The 24,842-nt window shown below is 37.7% G+C and overlaps 1 protein-coding gene across 2 annotated transcripts in view; it reads left to right on the top strand.

The window, feature by feature from the left end:
• Positions 1 to 24,842, top strand: part of eml5 (EMAP like 5) — a 108,820-nt gene that overhangs the window by 8,460 nt on the left and 75,518 nt on the right. For both annotated transcript variants that reach the window (XR_009425066.1, XM_059520788.1), the window contains exon 2: positions 18,571 to 18,730. Coding sequence is in view for 1 of the 2 variants with exons in the window: in XM_059520788.1 (XP_059376771.1) it covers positions 18,571 to 18,730 (160 nt within the window). In the remaining variant the exon portion in view is untranslated. The remainder of the gene's footprint in view (positions 1 to 18,570; positions 18,731 to 24,842) is intronic.

Here is a 24,842-nt window from a genome sequence, read left to right on the forward strand (position 1 = left end):
CAATGGAGCTCTTATATATTCAGCTTTCAAGAGGGTGTATAAATCTCAATTTAGAAAAATTGACACTTAAGGTTTTGTGGTCCAAGGTCACATATTTTAGATCTCTTAATCCTTCCCCTATACCTAAACTTAACAATTATTTAACTATGATTTTAGGATTTTCATTTTAGGGGGCTTAACCCCCCCAATGAGGGTAAATATATATTTAAATAAATAGATTAAAATAAAAATGGCAACAAAATTTTAAAGTATGCGTTCATATGTGCTTAATTTTCACTTGAGGAAACAATTTTGGTGTGATGAGGGGTGAACGAAAACTTTTGCTACCCCGTGAAATTTTATAAACTGTATATATGACAAAGAACTGCACAGATGCAGATATTATAACAATCTATTGATAAACACACTTGTCCTCTGTTTCTCACTATAGCCCACCTAAAGATGGCCTAGCAATGCCCATGGTAAGCAGCAAATTAGGAGTTTATTGAAGCAAACGTAATAAAGTAGTGAGATTTGGCCCTTAAAAAATAATTGTGGGAGTGTATTATTGAGACAGGCATTGTAAAATTATTTTTTAATTTGATATTGAAGATTTCAGAAAGGATGCATTAAATTGATTAAAAATGATTGCAAAGAAATTTTTAAATATTACAAAAGATATTAAGAAGCACAACTGTTTTTAACAATGATAATTGATTTTACTGTATTTTTTTGGTCAAATAAATGCAGCCTTGCTGGGCAGAAGAGTTTTCTTTCAAAAACATTGAAAGGTTTTATGACCCCAAACCTTTGTATAATGGTGTGTATGTATATATTGAAATATATCAAGCAAAGGCTAAAACAAATGCTTGTTATATGGCCAGATTATGTTTTTTATGTAAAATACAAATTCATGTGCTTTGTGTACTGTATGTGTCAGGATGAGCCCACAGCTACATTATGTTTGGGCTTAATAAGCATGCTGCATATATGTTGACAAGATGCATTCATGCGTGTTTGAGCCCATTACAGTGATGCTAATGCTGGGAGACAGGCGTCCTGTTCCTATTGGTTTCACAGTGATCAGCGAGGCTTTCCTCATCCCAGCCATGGACCGCCCCTCTGGCAGGGAATCCCCACCCTGTATATAGCAGTTCCAGTTAACACTATCACCCTCTCATTCATTATCCAAAAGCGGCTTATCTGACACATCTACACACATCATCAGCCTGACATACAAACACACACTAGCACATGGTAATGATGGCAGTGTAAATGTCCTCTCTTTGCAGAGTGCTGTTGGACTGTAAGAGGTGTCTCTTCCTGTGCCTGTTAGCCCATGATCCTTTGCAGGAGGTTTTCTATAATCTAACCATACCATTTCAGTTTCTTTACCAGCTGCCTATGTCCTTCTGTGTATTGATATATAATCTAGATTGTATTATAGAGAAGTTGCAATATATTTGCTGTTTATTGAAGGCGCGCACTGTCATTTTTGGTTAAAGGGAAAGTTCACTCAACAATTAAAATTACCTCATGACTTACTCACCCACAAGCCACCCTAGGTGTATATGACTTCATTCTTTTAGATGAATACAATAAGAGTTATATAGATAACATCCTGGCTCTTTCAAGCTTCATATTGGCAGTTGTTGGGATTCTGAAGCCCAAAAAAGTGCATCCATCCATCATAAAATGTGCTCCACACGGTTCCAGGGGGTTATTAAAAGCCTTCTAAAGTGTATTGATGCATTTATGTAAGAAAAAAGATAAATTTTTACAACTTTATAAACTAGCTTCTGCTAACTTCTGCTAATCTTTTTCGCAGTCAGATATGATTAATTAATAACATGAATGTAAATGTCTAATAACAGGGTTTACAAAAATAAAGCGGATAGTATTCATCTGATCATTTCAATCAATCAACCAATCAATCAATCAACCAATCAATCAATCAATCAATCAATCAATCAATCAATCAATCAATCAATCAAAATGTATTTATAAAGCACAATGAAAACAGTAGTTGACCACTGTTTTGTACAACCTGGCTAAAAAGACATAAATGTAAAGACCTTGTCTCAGAGGAGCACCAGGACAAGACCACAGGAAACAGATGATTCTTCTGCACAATCTGATTTTGCTGCAGCCTGGAATTGAACTACTGGTTTCGTCTGGTCAGAGGAGAACTGGCCCCCAACTGAGCCTGGTTTCTCCCAAGGTTTTTTTCTCCATTCTGTCACCGATGGAGTTTCGGTTCCTTGCCGCTGTCGCCTCTGGCTTGCTTAGTTGGGGACACTTCATCTACAGCGATATCGTTGACTTGATTGCAAATAAATGGACAGACACTATTTAACTGAACAGAGATGACATAACTGAATCCAATGATGAACTGCCTTTAACTATCATCTTTGCATTATTGACACTGTTTTCCTAATGAATGTTGTTCAGTTGCTTTGACGCAATGTATTTTGTTTAAAGCGCTATATAAATAAAGGTGACCGCAAATACACTAAAGAGGAGAAAAATTACTGATAGGTGATTCTTATACTCTAAGGACAATTATAAGGCTTGGAAGAAAGTTACGTTTTTAACTTAGATTTAAATTTGGATTCTGAAGGAACTAATCGGAGAGAGACTGGGAGACTATTCCACAGTTTTGGCCCAACAACTGAAAAGGCACGTTCACCCCTCAACTTCAGTCTAGATATAGGAACCATCAATACTCTTTTCTCAGAAGACCTCAACGGTCTAGCAGATATATTTGGGCTTAAAAGATTACTAAGGGATTTAGGAGCCATTCCACTTAGAGCTTTAAAATCAAACATTAAGATTTTAAATTCAATTCTGTAACAGACTGGCAACAAGTGCAAAGAGCATAATACGGGGGAGATATGATCAAATCTGCGGGTGCCAGTCAAAAGTCTGGCAGTCGCATTTTGAACCATCTGGAGTCAATTTATGTTTGATTGACTTATTCCCATATAAAGGGAATTACAATAATCGAGCCGTCTTTATCTGTATATCGAACTTGAGTGCGGAGTCAAAGGTAACACCCAGATTTCTCACAGACAGTTTAATGTAGGAGTACAGATCTCCCAATTCACAATCGGGGGCTCCCGAAGACCCAAACACAATGGCCTCCATTTTACTCTCATTTTGATGTAAAAAATTTGAGGAGAATAAGGACTTAATATCAGACAAACACTTATTCAGAGATTCCAAGCCGCTTTTATCATATTTCCTCAAGGGCAGATAGATTTGGGTGTCATCAGCATAAAAATGAAATTACACACCCCATGCTTGGTAAGAATGGCCCCCAGAGGAAGCATATACAATGAGAACAGAACAGGAGCCAAAATGGAGCCCTGAGGAACTCCAAAATGCAAGATGGAGCTAGATGAAGAAAAACCATCAAGATAAACAGAAAACATTCTGTATTCAAGATAGGATTTAAACCAGTCAAGAGCGCAACATTTAATGCCCACACATTTTTCAAGGTGTGATTTAAGGATTCTATGATCAATGGTATCAAACACAGCACTTAAGTCCCCTGAATCTACAGCTAATAAAATATCATTCAACACTTAAAAGTGCAGTCTCAGTGCTATGATGGTCCCTAAACCCAGATTTAAATAAAAAAAAAATATTATTCAACTTTGATTTTTTAAGCATGGGTTTTACAATTGCATGCTTTAGGTATTTTGGAACAGTCGCTGTAAGAAGAGACTTGTTTATTATAGCCAGAATACTTGATACTTGCCCAACAACATCGAAAACCTGGAGCAAGAACTGTGTGGGTATGATGTCTTGCGGACATGTAGTAGGTTTTAACTGCTTAATAATATCTTGAAAGGAGTTTAAAGAAATTTTCTGAAATTCATTTAGAGTAGAAGAACAAAAAGAGGGGACAAACCAATCACAATTTGAAGGTATAATATGCTGTCGTTTGTTAACTATTTTATCTGCAAAAAACTGAAGAGAGCTATCACATACTGCAGGTGATGCATTTAGACAGACATTACTAGTTTTTACTAGGATTTACAACAGAATCCAGAATAGTAAAAAGGATTTGAGGTTTATTACCATTTTTATTTTTAGCTATAATATCCGAAAAATATAGACATTTACCAGCTTTAACAGATTTTTGATACCTGATTAATGTTTCACGTAGTATTTCAAAAGATACTTGTAATTGATCTTTTTTCCACTTCCGTTCAGCTTTACGACATGCAAGTTCTTGTGTGGTACTATTTAACCAGGGTTCAGATTTAAGTTGTTGTCATTTTTCTCTCAGTGGAGCCACAGAATTTAAAATGTTATTACAAATTGAGTTTAACAATATGATATGTTCATCTACATTTGAGATGTTTGAGGGGGAATCAAGATTATACATTAGACAAGCCTCCTCAAAAAGCACAGAAAAATCATCACTCGATGAAGAGCTGAAAAATCGAGTCTGCTGTGGTAACCTCTTAGTCTTTGAAATGTCATTAGGAAGCAAGCAAGTAAACAGAACAGGCATGTGATCAGAAAAACTTAGTTCAAGGATTTCAAGTTCAGTAATACAAGATCTAAAGTATGGCCTTGCTTGTGAGTTGCACAATTTATTGCTTGAGTAAAATCACAAGAGTCAATCAAACTAATGAAATCCTTGGCCAGGGGGTTTGACTCAAAGCAAACATGAATATTAAAATCCCCCACGATCAAAAGTCTATCACAGTTAAGAACAATGTCACCTTAGTCCATATTTGGTTTTGGAGGACGATAAACAACAGTGATCGTTAGCTGATGTTCATTTAAAATTAAATAAAAGTACCTCAAAACTTAAAAATGATTCAGTCTTACAAGCTCTACAACAAAAGCTACTTTTAAACTCGGATGTAAGTCCACCACTCCTGCCACAAAGTCTAGGGTGGTTCAAAAAAGAACAGTTTGTGGGCACAAATTCAGAGAAGGGGCTTGTATCCCCCACATTCAGCCAGGTCTCTGTAACTAACAGAAAATAACGAAATATTGCAAAATGATTACAAGCAATTTTGCATTTACCAACTAAATCCTGACGTGGGCTGGATTGCAAGTCTGGCTGTGCTGCACGGCACAGAGAAAGCGAAGGATGGAGGGATTTACACCCCTGCGGCGAAGATGTGGTGTCCAACAACGGGAAGAGTTGGAAAGATGGCAGTCACAGGTACAATCCACTGATATGCCACCTCGAGCGAGTACCACGAGACAAAATGGCCACGTCCAATCCTATGTTGAAAGTAATCCAAACCATGTCATTATAGAGATGAAAGTGATAGACTCCACTTTAGTTTAACCACAAAACCCCCTCGTTTTCCTCTTCATGTGATCTCAACAGGATAGCCCCCTTTATGCACCTCAGTCCATGTAAAATAAAACAGCTTTTTTTGGCTACTGATATGCCTGTTGTCTTTATCTCATGTGAGTGTAAATCATTTTAAACAATTTTTATATTTTAAAAGTTTTATTAATGAGAAAAAATTGCTTAGTGAAACTTTAAGAAGCAAAGATTAACTGGCCCTGACACACAGCACTTGTAATAAAAAGCCTGAAGTAAAGTTTCATTAATAAATAATATTGAACATTCATTTTCATTTCACATTGAAAATACTCCTATGAAGAGGAGTCAGAGCCAATTTATTTTTATTTTTTTAAATAAGTCTCTTACACTCACCAAGGCTGTAAAAAAAGTAATGTAAATGAGCTGTTTTCCTTTTGTCTATCTTTTTTCAAATCTAATGTATTTCAGTGATGCAAAGCAGAATTTTCAACATCATTACTCAATTCTTCAGTGTAACATGCTCCTTCAGAAATCATTCTAATATGCTTATTTGTTGCTCAAGATCAGCAAATTAGCGTTTTTTATTATCCGTGTGCTGCTTAATATTTCGGTCCCAACCATGATACCTATTTTCAGTATTCTTATGAATAGAAAGTTTAAAAGAACAGCATTTATTTGAAATAGAAATGTTGTGTAATATTTTAAAAGTCTATCAATTTAAATCTAAATTTATTTTTAGAAATGTATAAGTTTCATCAAATCAATGCATCCTTGTTTAATAAATATTTAAAATCTCCAAAAGTCCAAATATCTAAACAGTAGTGTATATACATTTTATATTCTGTAAACATGATATACTGCTCTCTGCGGTGTAGTATACGACCGACATTCTTTTAAACTACGGTAAGTGTTAAATATAGTGTAGCATAAATATTATATTGTTTGTTATAAAATGGAAAGTACAGACTTCTAACCAGTGGCCGAGCTTGAATTTTAGGTAACACTTTACACCTGTTAGTTGCTTATAAGCATGCATATTACTAGAATATTAGCCATGTATTAGTGTTAATTAAGAACATATTAATGCCTTATTCTTCATGACCTTTTTCTACATCCCTAATCCTTCCCAAAACCTAAACTTAACAACTACTATACTAATTATCAATAAGCAGCAAAGTAAGAATTTATTGAGAGAAAAGTCATAGTTAGGTTAGGTATACTTTATTGTTCCAATGGGAAATTTGTTTTAGGCTCACGAATACAACCACTGCATTGACAAAAAATATAAAACAAACACTTAACATAATAATAGAGAAGAAAAATACACAACTAGAAAAAAAAAACCCTTACACAAATACCAAACTTAGAATAATAATTTCCACTTGATATTATTTAATAACTTAACAGCTGAAGGAATGAATGAGTTCTTGAAATGGTTTAGTCTACAGCTAGGCATTCGCAATCTTCTCTCCGATGGCAACAATTCAAACTCAGAATACAGGGTATGTGTTGTGTCATACAGAATCTTATTTGCCTCCCTCAGTATAGATCTTTCATATAGGGTCTGGAGATAAAAAGTTCTGTTCTGCCCATGATCTTCATGGCCGTTTAAGACGTCCAAGCCTAGATTTCTGATGTACTGATAAATTACCGTACCAAAGATGTATTCCATATCTGATGACATTCTCCAATACAGCCTGGTAAAACATCATCATAATCTTACTACTGACACCATAAAGTCTGAGCCTTCTCAAAAAATACATTCTTTGTTGTAGCAGAGTGCACAAAAGATTTAAAACACATTGCATTGTAGCTAACAGTTATTTTGCTTCATCCAACACCCTTTGCATTTGTGACATATGCACTGTATCTGGCACACCTGGACATTTGGGTGTTTTTGCAGACAGGTGCTGAGCATGAGGTGTTATTGGTTGTCAGGATTTAGCTTGCTCTGTAGAAGCCAAGACAAGCAAGATAAATACTGACTTTTGGAAATGTGCTAATCCTTTCCTTTCTGGTAATCCACAACAAGGGCAAGCAAGGTGACGGCTGCAGTAGCTGCTTTGACCTGATTTGGACACCATCCAGAATATGTGTGTGCAGGTCAAGCAGGGTCAAGTCATTTGACACAAACAAAAATGTCTCTGAGGGATGGAAGTTCAGTCTGTTTTGTCAGTGTTTTATGTTTGAATAATCAACATCCACAGCAGTAGATGGACTCCATTTTTATAGCTCACTGTCTTGTTTTCATTCGTGTCAAATTAAATACTGCTTCTGCTTTGACTGAAGTCAATAAAATGTCTTATATTCTAGTATTTGGCTTAATAAAAAATATCTTAGGCTTCCTCTTAAATGACTGTTGACCTTTTCTGGTTGGTTTATTGACTCAATCTCCGAGCTGAACTGAGATGTTTTGTCTTTTCACAGACTTTATGAATTGATTTAATGAGTGCAGTTTCTTTCCTACATATTTCATATTAAAGCAGGGAGTTTGGACAGAAGTTTTTTTGAACAGTCAGTAGTCATTATGTTTATGTGGCAAAACCATATTTGATAGCTTGCACCATGAATTAAAGCAATGAAGACACTTGACACATAATAATAAATGTCATGAATAAATTTCAGCCACTTTGCGGCCAATTGATTGGGGAAATAATAAAGTTAGACACTATTGAAACCATGATTTGCTGCTTGCTATAGCTAGTCATTGCAGACGTCTGTAATGCCTGGAGAAAGCTATTTATTCCCAATCATCTCAATGGCAGTTTCTTGGCTGGCGCATATGTTGTACAGTAACTTCTTGATGACATATTATTTTAAAGAATCTGCTCTTCCGAGTTATTCAAACAATCTGAGTTATTCATTTGTGAAATTGTGTTTATGTACTATTTGACCGTTAACAGTCAAATATCTTGTTAAATGTGAAATGTAATATGAAGTTATTCATTTTATATTAAATAGAAAATTTTCCACTGACTTTTTTCCGGTCAGAATTGGACTTTATAGCTTACAGTTAATATTTCATAACTTGTAAGTTATAATGTCATAATTGCTAGATATGAATTTGCAATTGCAATGAAAAGGCCAGAATTGCGAATTTATATCTCACAGTTGTGACTTTCAACTTGCAATTATGAGTTTATATCTTGCAGTTCTGACTTTTTTCTCGCAATCTTGCAGTTATGAGTTTATATCTTGCAGTTCTGACTTTTTTCCTCACAGTCTCGCATTTATGAGTTTATATATTTCAATTCTGACTTTTTTTCTCGCAATCTTGCAGTTATGAGTTTATATATTGCAATTCTGACTTTTTTCCTCGCTATCTTGCAATTATGAGTTTATATATTGCAGTTCTGACTTTTTTCTCACAATCTTGCAGTTATGATTTTATATCTTGCAGTTCTGACTTTTTTCCTCACAGTCTCGCATTTATGAGTTTATATATTTCAATTCTGACTTTTTTTCTCGCAATCTTGCAGTTATGAGTTTATATATTGCAATTCTGACTTTTTTCCTCGCAATCTTGCAGTTATGAGTTTATATATTGCAATTCTGACTTTTTTCCTCGCAATCTTGTAGTTATGAGTTTGAATCTTGCAATTCTGACTTTTTTCCTCGCAATCTTGTAGTTATGAGTTTGAATCTTGCAATTCTGACTTTTTTCCTCGCAATCTTGCAGTTATGAGTTTAAATCTTGCAATTCTGACTTTTTTCCTCGCAATCTTGCATTTATGAGTTTATATCTCGCAATTCTGACTTTTTTCCTCGCATTTATGAGTTTATATCTCGCAATTCTGACTTTTTCCGCAAATGTGAGTTTATATCTCACAATTAAGATACAAGATTCTGTAGTAATTTGTGATTAATTTGGTGACCATTAGGGTTATTACTAACCCTAATCTATTGATTATTTATCTGTGGAACTGCAAAGCGATTCGTGGCTGAATAGCAGTTCAGGAAAGCTGGTTTGTTACTTCTGCTGCTTCATTAACAACTACGATCTATTAAACAGACTTTGTATGTGAGCTGATCTCTGTCAGGTGGCACTGCAGACTCCAGCTGTCCAACTTTACATTTCACTTCCCAGTCGTCCTCTTGTTACCATGACAAGCTTCTGTTTCTCACCCTGAAGCTTTCTGCCGTTAGTTAGCGTGTCTGTACTGCAGCTAAACGCTTCCACCCACCTGCCCACTTGAGCAGTCATCCAAGAAGTCTTCCTTTAGTGAGAGACTCTGTCCAGCAGCGCTGCAGTCCTGCACTGTTGGCCTGTCCACCCACTAAGGGCCTCCACTGGACCCATTAGCTAATAGGCTGGGGTGAAGGTGGGCTGTACATCACAGGAACGGCACAGTGACAGCATTCCACTTACTAAATGAGCTCATTAGCTAATAGAAAGGTAATGCTGGAGAAAAAGGAAAGAGGGAGAGCTAGATATTTAGAGAGACACAAGAAAAGAGATTTTGATGGTTTGTTGGTCGTAGCTAATAAATTGAAGAGGTTATCTGAGGGCATTTTTATATCTGTGACTTATATCTTGATCACTTAAAGGCAGATTTAATATTAAGTCATTAAGAACGATTTACATGTCATATCATATCACCTTTTTGAACTAAACGTGTGATCACATGAACCATTATTTCCCAGACAAAGCTTAGTCAGTTCAATAGGGATCTGCACATGTAAGTGTATGGGGGAAAAAATATTCCCAAGAGACAATTTTTTTTTTCCAGTGAAATATTGGTTTGGTTTTGGTTAGGTTAATTTAGGTATAATTCACCCGTACTAATAATTATTATAGTAAGTACATGTGCAACAAGGACACTGTAAAATAAAGTATTACCCTGTGATGGAGAGACTTTGAAAATGTTTATCATCACGGGTTTCACTGTTAACCTAGGTGCAAATGTTTTGGTTTATTTGCTCTTTTTAAATGTCTTATTAATTGTTTTTATTTTTCTAAATCTTGTGTATATCATAAGAATCAAAGTCAAAGAGTTTTTATAAAAAAAATGGTATGTTCCAATTTGGGAAGAGTGGGAAAATTGTATTTAATTTTTATTTTAAAATTTGTATTTAAGATGGCTGCCACTAGAAGTTGGGTAAACAGATAGAGAGCTTGGACAAGATTGTTTTGCTGTGTAGCAAGGGAAACTCCAGCCTCAATGTTGTAGAGGGGAGTTGGTACTGTGTTTAGTACTTGCAGTTCTAGTTTTAGACTGTTTTTATTACAATCTTTGTTTTAAGCTCTTATACCTATTTATTTGCATATTTTGCACATATGCTTAAATAAATCCTTTGGACCCCAGCTTCGCTATTGATCCTCCTTGTGACTGTTCGGGTCGTTATCACATACACTTACATAAATAAAAAAAATAAAAAATAAAATAAAAATTATATATATATATATATATTGTGACGAGTCAGCTGCCTCCTCCCTGATTGTCACCGGCACCCCGTCCTAAATCGCCGCCCTTCACCAGGCTCCTGACTGGAGTGGGTGTGTGAGAGGAGGGGCGCTGGACGAGTCAGGGCTGGAGGCGTGTGATGGGGCACACCTGAAGGAAATGGAGCCTCATCACCACCGCTGTTTAAAAGCCCAACACGCCTCTCCTCGGGAGACCGGTCTCTTCACTATGCATGCACACTGGTGTCCTCGTGGGTCCAGGAAGGACCGCCAGACTCCGCCCCTTACCTGGACCCTTCCTCCATGAACAATGCCCGACCCACACGAACCCCGCAGCACGACGAAGACACCAGATTCCCTGTTTATTTTGGACACTCTTCCCTGTTTATTTTGGACACTCTTCCCCTTTGGCCACTTTTATCCCCTGTTTTATTTGATTTCTGTTAATAAAAGCCTCTCCGAGGCCTGACGCCACGCCCACTGTGTCTGTCTTGTGCTCCTCCCGCCGCAATATATATATATATATATTAGGGGTGTAACGATACGCGTATTCGTATTGAACCGTTCGGTACGAGGCTTTCGGTTCGGTACGCGGTACGCATTATGGACTGAACGGTTCGTTGGACTAATTAATTATATTTGGAAAATAAAAAAAATTGTGAAATATAATGATATGCGTTCAACAAGGTAGCCCAATAACCCAAACGACGTAACAGGCAACCCCCCTGACACCCCCGAAGAAGAAAAAAACACCAAATATGTTTATGTTAGGCTACTCAGTCAGGCGCTCGCTCACTCAGTAATACACGCTGAAGGCTCGTTGCAAAATGGCCAATGCGTTTAACAGACCAGAAATAGAAGATCCTCCAATAACCAACAGGTCTGGTGTTTGGGTGCACTTTGGATTCCCTGTAAGCTATAATGTGATGGCAAAAGAGTGGTGGATAAAAAAAACAACGATATGTCGCATCTAGGGTACACCAGCGGGAATACAAAAAAAAAAAAACTTGAAACATGTCAACTCATTTACGCCGACATCACCTTAGTGTGTCAGTGTCTGGGAAAAGACGGAAAAAAGGAGAAACATACACGCAACAAACTATCCCCGCAGCATTTAGACAGACATTTCCAACGGATTCAAACAGGGCAAAAGACATCACCACGGCGATTGGTAGGCTACATTTACGTTATAGCCGCGGATATGAGACCTTACTATTTACCATTCATTCTATCATCACCATTATAGCTTACAGGGAATCCAAAGTGCACCCAAACACCAGACCTGTTGGTTATTGGAGGATCTTCTATTTCTGGTCTGTTAAACGCATTAGCCATTTTGCAACGAGCCTTCAGCGCGTACTGAGTGAGCGAGCGCCTTATTTACTCTGTAGTGGAAAACGTAGGTTTTAAGAACATGCTTAATGTAATTGAGCCCCGTTACAATATTCATTCACGAGCTCATTTCAGACAGACCGTAATTCCTGCTTTGTTCCAAAAAACATAAGCCCTATAGAGAACCAATTGAGTAAAAACACACTCAATATAAAGAGTTATAGAGTTCCATATAAAAAGTTACATCTTTGTATTTGTTCATAAGTAATATAACATTTTCATTTTTTTATAAGGAGCTGTTTTTGTTTTATACAGTATGCTGCTAAGAAAACACCATAGAAGATGGGTAAAGAATAGCTCCATCATTGTTCAATGTAAAAAAAAAAAAAAACATACTTTGTTAGTTTTAATAAAACATTTTTTTTAAAAATCAAGGAAATTTATCTGCCAATTTTTTCTTTTTGCTGTATCTAAAACGTACCGAACCGTACCGAACCGAACCGTGACACCAGTGTATTGTATCGAACCGAACCGTGAATTTTGTGAACCGTTACAGCCCTAATATATATATATTATATTTATATTTATATATATATATATATATTTATTTGCAAAGCAACCTATTTCATTTTAGTTTAGCTTGATGTACTAAAATAAACTAAAACACAATAAAATGAAATAAAATTAAACTGACAACGGCAACTAATAAAAATGACCCAACTTTAATTGAAAATCAAATGAAAAAAAAACAAGAAATATTTCTAAATATTTTTGAAATCATAATATCTCACTAACACTAAAATCACTTTTAATCATGTGGGCAGGAGTTTCTCCCTTCTTTAATATCATGTTTTACTCAAATGTCACATGATAAACTAAAAGGCATCTATTAAGCAAATTGACAGCTTGTCATTTTTACATTTACAACAAGCCAAAGCTCCAGATTTCCAACATTCAGATGTTTGAGCACAAATTGGCAGGCCATCGTCTGATAAAATACTAGAGAGTAAATTCCTCTGAGCCCAGGTAGTGTGTGGGTTTGTGGCATCTGATCATATCAAATCAAAGCAGAAAATGTTATATGCGCAGTGACTATATCTAGTCACTGAGGAACATGCTTGTATCAGTGCAATTTGTATCTGACATTGAGCAAATACTTCTTGTTAAGTAATTCACATGACTTTGATGTATGAGTTTACTAATACCATTTGAAGCACTATATTCAAGTTTAACACACTATTACTACTAACCCACTAGATTTGACCCATCTGTCTTCTGGGCGGGACTGAATGAGAAATCTGGAGTTAATCCCTCCATCTTTCTGCTAATATGCAGGCTGCGGGCAAACACATACTTACCAAGCAGTCGTGAAGGATAAACAGACCCTCGCTGTAATCCACAGGCTTGAGCTGACCCTGTCTGTATGTTTAGAAACAGACTCGAGACTGATGACACCAGTCAGACTAAAAAGAAAAGAAAGAATGAATATGAATATGCGTATGTTTGTATGCTGGAACGTGCGTATGAGCATTAACGGAAGCTAGAGATTACAGTTAAGTTTTTATTATAAAGTTGTTATTTCATTATTTTTCTAATATTTCTTCTAATATATCGTGTACATATATAAACTTTGCATTAAAATCCCCCAGTTTCTCTCAAATCTTCCTGGACTCCTTAGCACTACTTTGCAGCGCCCAGACATGTGACAAGTTTGCACCGTTGCCAAATTTGCATAATTCCTTCAGTGAATTAGAATGCAGAAAATGTATGGATATGCATGACCCTATTAGCAGACACAGTCTTAGTGAATTTCTCTTCCAGAGTGAGGCAGAGAGTCTAAAGTATTCATCTCACTGTAAGAAATCAGAAGGATTTTTAAGCCCCTCTGGATGTGTGGGTTTCTTCTGGTCAATTATGAATACAAATTGCATGAATTATTTATATCTCTGACGTATTTAATCATTTTTCAGTCATATTGAGAGAAAGCTTGTGCTGGAGCTTTAGAGCCTTTGCTCTATTTTCAGTTATGTGAGATTATGTAATCCACAGAGAGAGGCGACTGACTCCAGGGTTCGTTCACTGCAGGGATGTGCAGGAAGCCACACAGCACCACTGATTTGTATAAACATAAAATGCTGTGGTGCAAAAAGGTTCTTTTGATATTGATTATCTGATAAAATGATCAGTTATATTATTAGAAGGATTTAATTTCAAATTAAGTTGCCTTCATTTAGAAATGTTTAATCTGTCATTTTATTACTGGATTTTGTTCAGTTGATATCGGTTTGATTGGCTGAGACATTGATGGTCTGTAAATATGAAAGAGTGCTGCAGTATATTAGATAGAAAGAAATTGCAGTCTTTGTCAGTTGAACTAAATATTTTGTTAATGGAAATAAAGCTGGAATAAAATATAATTATTAGAAGAAAATCTTGACATGCAGTACAAAAAATTTAATTGTATACACTAATTAATAATTCATTCCCTCATTTTACTAAACTGTCACAAGACAATACTAAATCGTGGCCAAGTATTAGTTGAATCAAGTAAAATGAAGGAACAAATTATGATGTTGTGCTCACGCTTTACTTTTTATTTCCTGCATGTCATGTGTGGGGCTCCGTAAACTTAAAATTAAAACTTAATAAAACTTAAAGTTTGTCTTGGAACTTAATCGAAATAAAGTATGGTCAAGCTAAGAAATAAAAAATACATTCATTAAAAAATTATATATATTTTTAATATATATTTATAAAAATAATTACATTGACAAAACACTTACTATGTGGGGAAACAAATAAAATAAAACATTGTAAATATAGACTAAAAGAAGTTCATTAATATTCAAGATACAAATAAATTATGTAATATTATAAATAATACTAAAATAAAACGGGTCTCTATCAAATGCATATCAAATACTTGTACACCGAACAAATTGGCAAAATGTATACATAGTATTTTGAATGTTACAGTAATTTATTTTAATTCATTAAAATGAAGTTAGCATTTAAAATAAGTCATGAAATAATATAAATATTATATAAAATGTAAAAACGACTACAAAAATCATGAGAATAGGTTTTTATATTAATCAAATGACAGTGGTAATGTTTGTATTTGTCTTTTCAAAGTTTGCCCTGAAACCTGCTCAAGCACTTGTACCTGTGGTTGAGAATTGCTGGTGTAGAAAGAGGTATAAGAGAAAAGAGAATCTGGGAGCAAGAGAGGCAGATTAAGAGAGACAGACAAGGCAGACACACAGCGATGTTCATGAGCGGTACAGCTCCCTCAGGGCTTTAATGTAGTCACTCCTCCTCACTGCCAAGCAGAATCACCCTGGCAGGCTTTAAAAGCTTCATCTGAAGGCTCAGACTGTGGGAGCTGGAAACTCTTGCTGAATATAAACACACACACACAGCATCAAGAGCAGGAGAGACAGGCACCAGAACTCCCTCAAGAACAGGGAGACATTTTGACAGATAGTCAATGTTAAACTGTTGGTGAAATTGTGTCTCTTGGACAGTTCAAAGGCCTAGATGAGATACAAACTCCAGATACAAGTTCCTTACATAGTTTATCAAAAACAGCCTTATTTCAACATTTCATCCACCTCAACTCACCCCTCTGCTCTTCAAAGTTTGAAACAGTGTCGAAGAGAAGCTAAAAGTAGCAATAGTAGCGTGACAGTAATTCATGGGGTTTTCATAATAGTGTAGCTTTTCCAGTAATGAGCTATGATTTCCAACAAGGAGTAGTGTAGCATGACAAAACGCTATGTTGCTATATTTTTGACATTTTGTATTGCACATGCAGCCAAGTAATCTGATTAACCTATTAGACAAAACATGTGTTAATAAACAGCATTCTGCCGTGTCTAGCTAAATAATAAAAATTAATATTGTATTCTGACCACTTCATTCAAAAAAGGCCAATTGTTTTATTCTAGCTTAAAGCATTCTTTTTTATCAACCCTTGAATACAGGTAGCTTTCATAAAAATGTATGATTTTGAGCAAAAAGGTGAGGAAATCAAAATTTTTATCAAAAACTAAGTCTGGATAATATTATATTATAATAATATAGTTGATTTATGAAAAAATAAATTCATTTAAATTGTTTCCATCAACACCTCTAAAGCTTGCACAGCCATATTCGCACTTTCTGGATCATCATTTTACTCCATAACATTATGCAGTTTTCATTTATATGCTGTCTATTGCTGATGATCGCATTATTTTTAATATGCATCTTCTGTTTACATGAGAGATTGCTTGTTTCTCCGTCCTGTTCACGTGTTTTTTTGTTCAGAAGGTTTTGTACTCGATCAGAAGATGTGTAATAGCACCCCCGAGTGTATAACAGTGAAAACACGGAAAGCCGTAAAAACTCGTCAATGGCAGGGAAGCGTTGTCTTCTAAATGATGAGATAACTCGTCAATGGCGGGGAAAGAGCGAAGTTATAAGTAATGAATTAATAATTAAAGTCATTTTAAATAATACATTAGTATAATATTCTGAATTCATATATTTGAAATTTCAAAACTTTTTTTTGCTTTGTTTTTTTTACATTTTTTTCAGATACTGTGACAAAAAAGATGATTCTTTTCATTGAATTGACTTTTTTCAAGCTCACTGTCCAACATCCTCTAATATTGTTGAAAAAATCAGGTTCTTTCAGTTACAGGCCATTAACACACACACACACACACACACACACACACACACACACACACACACACACACAAAGGTGACACGGGCTGTTGATCTAGTTATGCATTTTTTAAAAGCGCTATGTTTTAGAATGCTGTGTTATTTATGATTTCTTGAACTGAACGTGATGCATCTGGTGTGTGATACCTTTGAGTTATCCTAGCCACGCTTCCTCCCTGTGCTTCTTATCCAGTGTGCAACGGCTTTTCTGCTGATGATAAATATGGAAAATAGTGTATGTGTGCATGAAGGAGAAAGTGTAGTAAAGCTGGACAGATGTTACGCAACATTTGGACGCCTCTGGGATTTCCTAGGGCATGTGAAGGCAAGCCTGAATGAATTTGGTGGACTAGTGTGATGGTGAGAGAGAAAACTGCTCCATGAACCGCGATGACCTGATTTTTCCACCTCATGTCCATGCCATTTCTGCACCGGGGCATTATGGATAATGCTACATGCTTTGGGATAAAATTATAAGCTTATTACAAAAATATAGAAGAGACAAAATGAATTAATATATACATCAAAATCATACAGAACATGCTGTGTTGGGAGCGTTATCTGAGCCACAGTTTCATGAGTCTTAGGTTGCAGAAGATAGTGTGTTCTTCAGATGATCTAAAAATGATCTATAGCTAAAAGCCCTTCTCTAACTTTCACTGTTGGCTGTGGGAAATGATAATCAGTGATAGCTCACTTACTATAGGTGTCCATAATCGATCACCCTCTCTTAAAAGATTTTTTATCAGTTATCTGTATAAACCAAGGCTGGATTTTGAACAGGACAATCATCAAATATTGAATAATCTATTTCTGGAAAGTGTGATTGCAGAATGGCCAAAATTTGGCCCGTGCATTGCAAGTGTGCTTTCACATTGTAAATACATGATCTGTTCATGTGTTTCTTCAGAATAACAAACGTCAATACTCATAGAGTAACAGCATTACCTATAGATGCCTATGCCATAATTCCAGATGTGTTATTAATAAAAAGATAGCTCACCCAAAAATTGTCATTAATTACTCACTTTCATGTCGTTCCAAACCTGTAATACCTTCATTCATCTTCAGAACACAAATTAAGATATTTTTGATCAAAAACAAGAGCTTTCTGACCCTCCATAGACAGCAACACAACTGTCACAGTAGTAAGGCCAACAGTATGTATACCTTTGTTATATCCTGTCTTATACAGTCTCAATTATCGCAATATTGTTATATAATAATTAATAATTGTAAATTATTTGAAGCTACCAGAATATTTTTTGTGTGCTTAGTAAACAAAAATAACTTTATTTGACAATTTCTTCTCTTCTGCGTCAGTTGAAGCTAAACTTGTTAAAATTGACGACATTTATGCTAATGTGTGCTATAGTTCCCCTTGTGGCAAATCGTGAGAATGCACTGTGTATCTGTTCTGAATGTTCTGTTCATCCAGAAATTAAAACCCTCAATCGAAACCAATAAGATTTCATCTTCAGAACACAAATGACGAAATGTTTTTAAATGAAAATATTTCTCTCCCTCCATTGACAGTCTAAACAACTACTTCTTTTGATGCTTCAAAACATTTATAAACTGATCATAAAACTGATTCTTATGAATTGAGCCTAATCATTTTATATTATATTTAGTAAATGATGAACACTTGGCTACTTCATGCATTGTCTTTGATCGGATAGCTATCCAATCTTGAAATGATTAAGCATAAATGCTATCCGAAACACATTTGGATTAGGATTGCAATCAAATCACACAAACCACTGCACAAGGTGGCCACATACTTTGATGATTTGCCTCCTAATATTTTAACTTCACTGTAATTCTCTTTCCACAGTTTAGCCCTGCATCCAGAGCGAGTGCTGGTGGCCACAGGACAGGTTGGAAAGGAGCCGTATATTTGTGTGTGGGACTCGTATACTGTGCAGACGGTGTCCATATTGAAGGACATGCACACACACGGTATCGCCTGTCTCGCCTTCGACCTTGATGGACAGGTAAATGTTCTGAGCAATAACTACTGCAAAAAGAAAGATTTATCTTTATGCCAAGGAGCTGGCATTAAGAACTCTCTCAGTATGAGGTGCTGTAAGGTGCTGTGAAGTTTATTATTAGTTGCTGAAGCCACATCTGCAAACACACCAATGGTGTGACTCCCACAGTGTGACAGTGCATGTCTGCCAGAGACAGAAACAATACACACAGTCACAGTGATAACATTAACTGATGAACTCAAGAACATAAAGCAGCATTAAGGGTTTGACAGTGGCTAGAAGATAATGGCTTTAGAAACTTACATCATATACTGATATGTTCTTGCTGCACTTTCTGGATGACTACACTTCAGCGTTGTTCAGTAAAACTGTGTAACTTTAATTTTCAGAGCTGCACTTAGTAAGAACAGTGTTTTGTAGCTCATGATTGGCTAATCGGGAGCACCGGGAGGATTCCCGGTGGGCCGGTTTGTTTTTGTGTTGCGTGCCACTGGTTTGAACTATGCTGTACTTAGACTGCCTGCACTCACTCTTTTTATATATTATTTTTTCGCAGCCCATATTATGTTAGATCATATCAGTAATAAAATCTCTATTGATAACTAATCGTTCTTTTTGCGCAAATCATTGTTTTATTTGTAGGTGTGGTAGAAGGCTTTAAGACCAGGCAGAAAGCTGTATGTCTCATTTCTGTACACCTTCAGTGTTCTTCAGATCATTTGCAGTACATTCGTAAGACAGACGTAAGTGTCGTAATGTAACTGAAGCTTTGTAAAAAAAACTAACGGTTCAAAAATGTAAATATATAAAAATGTAGAGAGCAATGTTATGCATTTGCCGCCTTCTCCTGTGCCGCCGTTACTAAGCAACGAGGTAAACAGCTGCTGGCTTGATGACGCAAACGAACCGTGGTTTGGACCCAAATAACATAATATGAACGCAGTCCAGCGGGGGCAGGGGGAGGGGGAGCAACCGAACTCGGGTGCGGACCATTCAAGTGAACCAAGTGTGAAAGCACCCTCAGAAACAAATTAAGTGTATGGCTAAATAGATGAGTTATTGAATCATTCTCTCAGTTCGTTCAAAAATACTGGTTCTTTGAATCATTTTGTCTTTGAATCATTTACCCAACCGATTTTTAAAAAAACACTGAAACGTTCAGGAATGAACTACCACTGCTGCTGTGTCTTTCTTTGGATCTGTTTGCTTTGACAGAACACACAATTGTGCTGCCTCATTTTTAGCGCTCCAGACTATGACTGAATGGTTGGTTGACTATTTTCCTGCCGCTGGGACTGAATTTTGTTAAAGGTCACACTAGTGCCAAGTTGCCCTACTTTCTATGATTATACGCTGCTATTATTTTTGCAAATGAAAAAAATCTAATGGCAAACAAAAACAGAATGAAGCAGCATTATTCATTTGAATTAATAATCAGCGTCCCTACTGAATCACACCCACACTTTTTCCATAAACAGGTTACAAGCATATAGTGCAACAAACTATATAAAACACACACACACAAACACACACTGCATTAGGGAAGAAAGTATAAAAGCACATCTGGTACTAGTATACCATCAGAAAATAAGTACTGAAATCATTTCAAATAATTTCAGTCACTTTAAAATGGCAAATTTGCTGTATTATCCCTAACTGTAACCAGTCAAATTTAGTCAGAAATGCGGTATATAGATATGTTATTGTACCATTAAAATGTGCATTTTCACGAGTAATATTATCAGTAATTATACTTATTCACATGTTATTATTAAAATTATTTTCTGGTAAGTAGTTAGTGTGATATTAGCAGCAGGGAGCGCAGGGACCTCAACCAGCATCTAGAAGACAAATATCATACTGTGTAGACAGGTGTTAGTGTGTAATGCATTCAGTGTAAATGTGATATTGAATTCGTAACACTGAACAATAAAAGGCTAAAGTGGATGAGAGTTGGGTTACAGTGTCAATTTATCAAAAGCACTCCAACTCAGTGGAGGAGATGATAGAGGTATGGAATGAAAAATTGCACCTCTGAGATCGACATTTCACATTTCTTTGCTCTCTCTCATCCGAGAGAATTCACCCCCCCCCCCCAGCGGAGAAAGTGATTTGCAGAGTTACAGCAGGAAATTGGTCTCACCGTTTATTTCACACCGATGGATGAAAAGGCAAAGAGAGGAACGGCGAGATGCTGCCTAACAAACCCAGGGTGTCTGAAGCAACACTTTCTTCTCAAATTCATCAAAGGTTTAGCATCCCATTATTGACCGAAGGCAGTCTGTCTTAGCCTCAGCCAGCATGGTGCAACCTCAGAAGAAAACTAGTTATCAGGTTTGATGGGACAGAGGTGGAAAACAGCAAACTCACATCAAAGGGATGCTGAACTAATGAGGTCCCCTCAGCAAACATTTGATTTGTGCACAGTTTGAGAGAAAAATTTGGTTTTGAGAAGCTTCTGGCATTTTAGTTCCAGTGGTTGGAAATATATAGATGGTAGCAGATTCATGTTTTACAATGTTAAAGGCCATTGAACAGTGATAACTGTAACAATAACTATATTAATGGCCACACATATGCACAATAATGAAGTGAAGTGACATGTGAAGTGACATTCAGCCAAGTATGGTGACCCATACTCAGAATTTGTGCTCTGCATTTAACCCATCCGAAATGCACACACACAGAGCAGTGAACACACACACACACACACACTGTGAGCACACACCCGGAGCAGTGGGCAGCCATTTATGCTGCGGCGCCCGGGGAGCAGTTGGGGGTTCGATGCCTTGCTCAAGGGCACCTAAGTCGTGATATTGAGGGAGGAGAGAGAACTGTACATGCACTCCCCCCACCCACAATTCCTGCCGGCCCGGGACTCGAACTCACAGCCTTTCGATTGGGAGTCCGACTCTCTAACCATTAGACCACGACTTCCCCATAATAATAGAAATAATAGCGTTTAAAGCTTAATCTAAATCTAAAATGTATTGATTACCTAAACATTGATTTATCCAACTTCTTTATTATATATATATATTAGGGCTGCACGATGTGTCGTTTAAGCATCGATATCACGATGTACGAATCCACGATAGTCACATCGCAGGATGTGCGATGTAGACTGTCTTAGTTGATCTGTTATTCATTAACTGTACGGGCCAGCTGCTCCCCGGCCCTTGACGGATGTGATTCGCAGATTAATTGCACAGTTTAACCATCATAGAGTGAAAGTTTTTTCATTGACAGGACTGAAAAACACATGCAAGTTTAACAGGGCAGAGAGAGAGAGAGCGCGAGAGAGACACAGAGAGAGAGAGAGAGCGCGCGAGAGAGACAGAGAGGGAGAGAGAGCGCGCGCGCGAGAGAGACAGAGAGAGAGCGTGCGCGAGAGAGACAGAGAGAGACAGAGAGCGCGCCCGAGAGAGACAGAGAGAGACAGAGAGCGCGCGCGAGAGAGACAGAGAGAGAGCACGCGAGAGAGACAGAGATCGTGCGCGAGAGAGACAGAGAGAGAGCGAGCCGTCTTCAAACAACAGGAGCGCTGTCTTGCTCTCTCTCCCTCCCGCATATTAATCAATTGACGCGATGGTGTCGATGTTTAAATCATTTAAAATGAGAATGTAAGTGTGCTCACCCCATTTTTGTTTGTAAGAAAAAATATCGCAATATATATCGCAGAAAAATAAAATATCACAATGTCATTTTTTCCCAATATCGTGCAGCCCTAATATATATACATAGTACTGGGAGAGGTCAAAGCTGTCAGAGGGGAGGCTAGTTGGCTGAAATTGCGAATGAAACGCAGATAGAAATTGGTGAACCCCAGAAACCGCTGTAGGGCCTTACGGGAATCTGGAGATAGCCAATCTATCACAGCCTTAACCTTGTCAGGGTCCATACGTATTCCTTCGGACGAGACGATATACCCTAGGAAGGGAACAGACTGTGCATGGAATACGCATTTCTCCGCCTTGACAAAAATCCCCATTCTCAAGTAACCTCTGGAGCACTCGTCTGACGTGTTGAACGTGTTCCTGGAGAGATGAAGAAAAAATCAGTATGTCATCCAGGTAAACATATATAAACTTATGTACCATATCTCTCAACACATCATTCACGAGTGCTTGGAAAACCCCGGGCGAGTTGGAGAGCCCGAACGGCATCACCAAGTATTCAAAGTGCCCTCTCGGGGTATTAAAGGCGGTTTTCTATTCATCCCCCTTCCTGATGCGGACCAAATGATAAGCATTACGTAAATCCAATTTTGTGAATACAGATGCTCCCTGTAATCTCTCGACAGCTGAAGACATGAGTGGTAATGGATAAGTGTTCTTTATCGTAATGTTGTTCAGCTCTCGGTAATCAATTCAAGGTCGCAGAGAACCATCCTTCTTACCCACAAAAAAGAATCCCGCCCCCGCTGGAGAAGAGGAAGGACGGATGAACCCAGATACTAAGGAATCAGAAATGTATTTCTCCATGGCCGCCCTCTCAGGAATAGAAAGAGAGTATAACTTGCCCTTAGGCGGAGACTTACCTGGCACTAAATCTATGGCACAGTCGTAGGGACGATGCGGAGGAAGAGAAGCAGCACGGGACTTACTGAACACTTCCTTCAGGTCCAGATACTCTGCGGGCACGTTTGGCAATACCATGTTCTCCTTCTGAAAGACAGAAACCGGGACAACAGGACAAGCAGAAATCAGACAAGACTCATGACAACTTTCACTCCACAATGTGACTGTGTTGGAACCCCACTCCACTCGTGGATTATTGAACACACCTTTTGAACACGGTCGGATAACCCATGCAGGAATCAATCCCACTGCACTGCCTCGTTCCACTGGCACGCGGCCGCAAGGGTACGGAATTGAATAGAGTAATCCGTGACTGAAGATGTTCCTTGGCGAAGGTCTGAGAGCTGGTGAGCGGCCTCCCTGCCGGCCGCGCCTCGATCAAATACCCTCCTCATTTCCTCCGAGAGGGTGTGGAACGAGGCGCAACACGGATGTTGATTCTCCCACACCGCCGTCCCCCATAGGGCGGCCTTGCCCGACAGTAGCGTGAGCGTAAATGCCACTTTGGATTCCTTGGTGGCGAAGGTGCGGGGCTGCAAGGCGAAGTGCATAGAACATTTATTCAGAAAAGTTCTGCAAAAAGTTGGCTCACCGGAGTAGTTTTCTGTCGCCGGAAGTCGCGGCTCTGGCCGGAAGTGATCCTGGGGGGTCTCCCGGGGGACGGGCGGCGCAGGAGGTGCGACGGGTGTAGTGGGAGAAGTGAGCTGATGGATCTGCTGGGTGAGCTCGGACACCTGTGCCACCAGCACTTGGACAGCGCGTCCGGTGTTCGAGATGCTCTCCTGCTGCTGATCCATGCGTTTAACACTGTGGTGCATAAAGTCCGTGAGAGTGTTGGTGCTCGCTGCTTCCATGCTGGTGAGAACGTTCTGTGACGACTGGGTGAAGGAGGAGCTGGAAACAAGTGCGAGTTAACAATTTAATGAGAATTAGACAAACAAACAAGAGTACTAAGACAATGCTGGGAAGACGACAATCCAAGATGGTGGGGAGACGGTGAGTAATCTAGATGATGAGGGTGAGAAGGCAGCAGGAGAGGATGGAACAGGAACTGCGGGGAATAGAGCCGAAGGTAAGTCTAATGCTGAGTGAAAGTGCAAAATATATAAAATCATTTAAAAAAGTCACATAAAAACAATAATAATTAAGCCCAAAATATTGTATTTTATCAAATTTGCTTGACTTGACACTTGACTTTTTTTTTTTAACATTTACATAACGTTTCCTGTGAGTGCACTTCAGTTGAATTCAATATACAGTATGTTGTGTTGCTAAGCAACTATAAACAGCCTACAGCTATGAAATATCAGCTCAGAGTCTAGCCAGCCCTGCTTCTGGAGTGCTTCCTTTTTGTAGAGTTCACTCCAAAACACCTGCCTGCAGTGTTTCACCCTCCTAAGCTTTTGAGAAATTATTTTTGGTTAAGCAATCTTGAACTCTTTGGTTAGCTGGGTCATTGTGTCTAATTGTGGTTGAAGCTAAACTCTACAAGGGTTAGAGTTTATTTATTTATTTTTATACAGCTATGAGCAGGA

Source organism: Carassius carassius, chromosome 32 (genome assembly GCF_963082965.1).
Source record: "Carassius carassius chromosome 32, fCarCar2.1, whole genome shotgun sequence".
Lineage (NCBI taxonomy): Eukaryota > Metazoa > Chordata > Actinopteri > Cypriniformes > Cyprinidae > Carassius > Carassius carassius.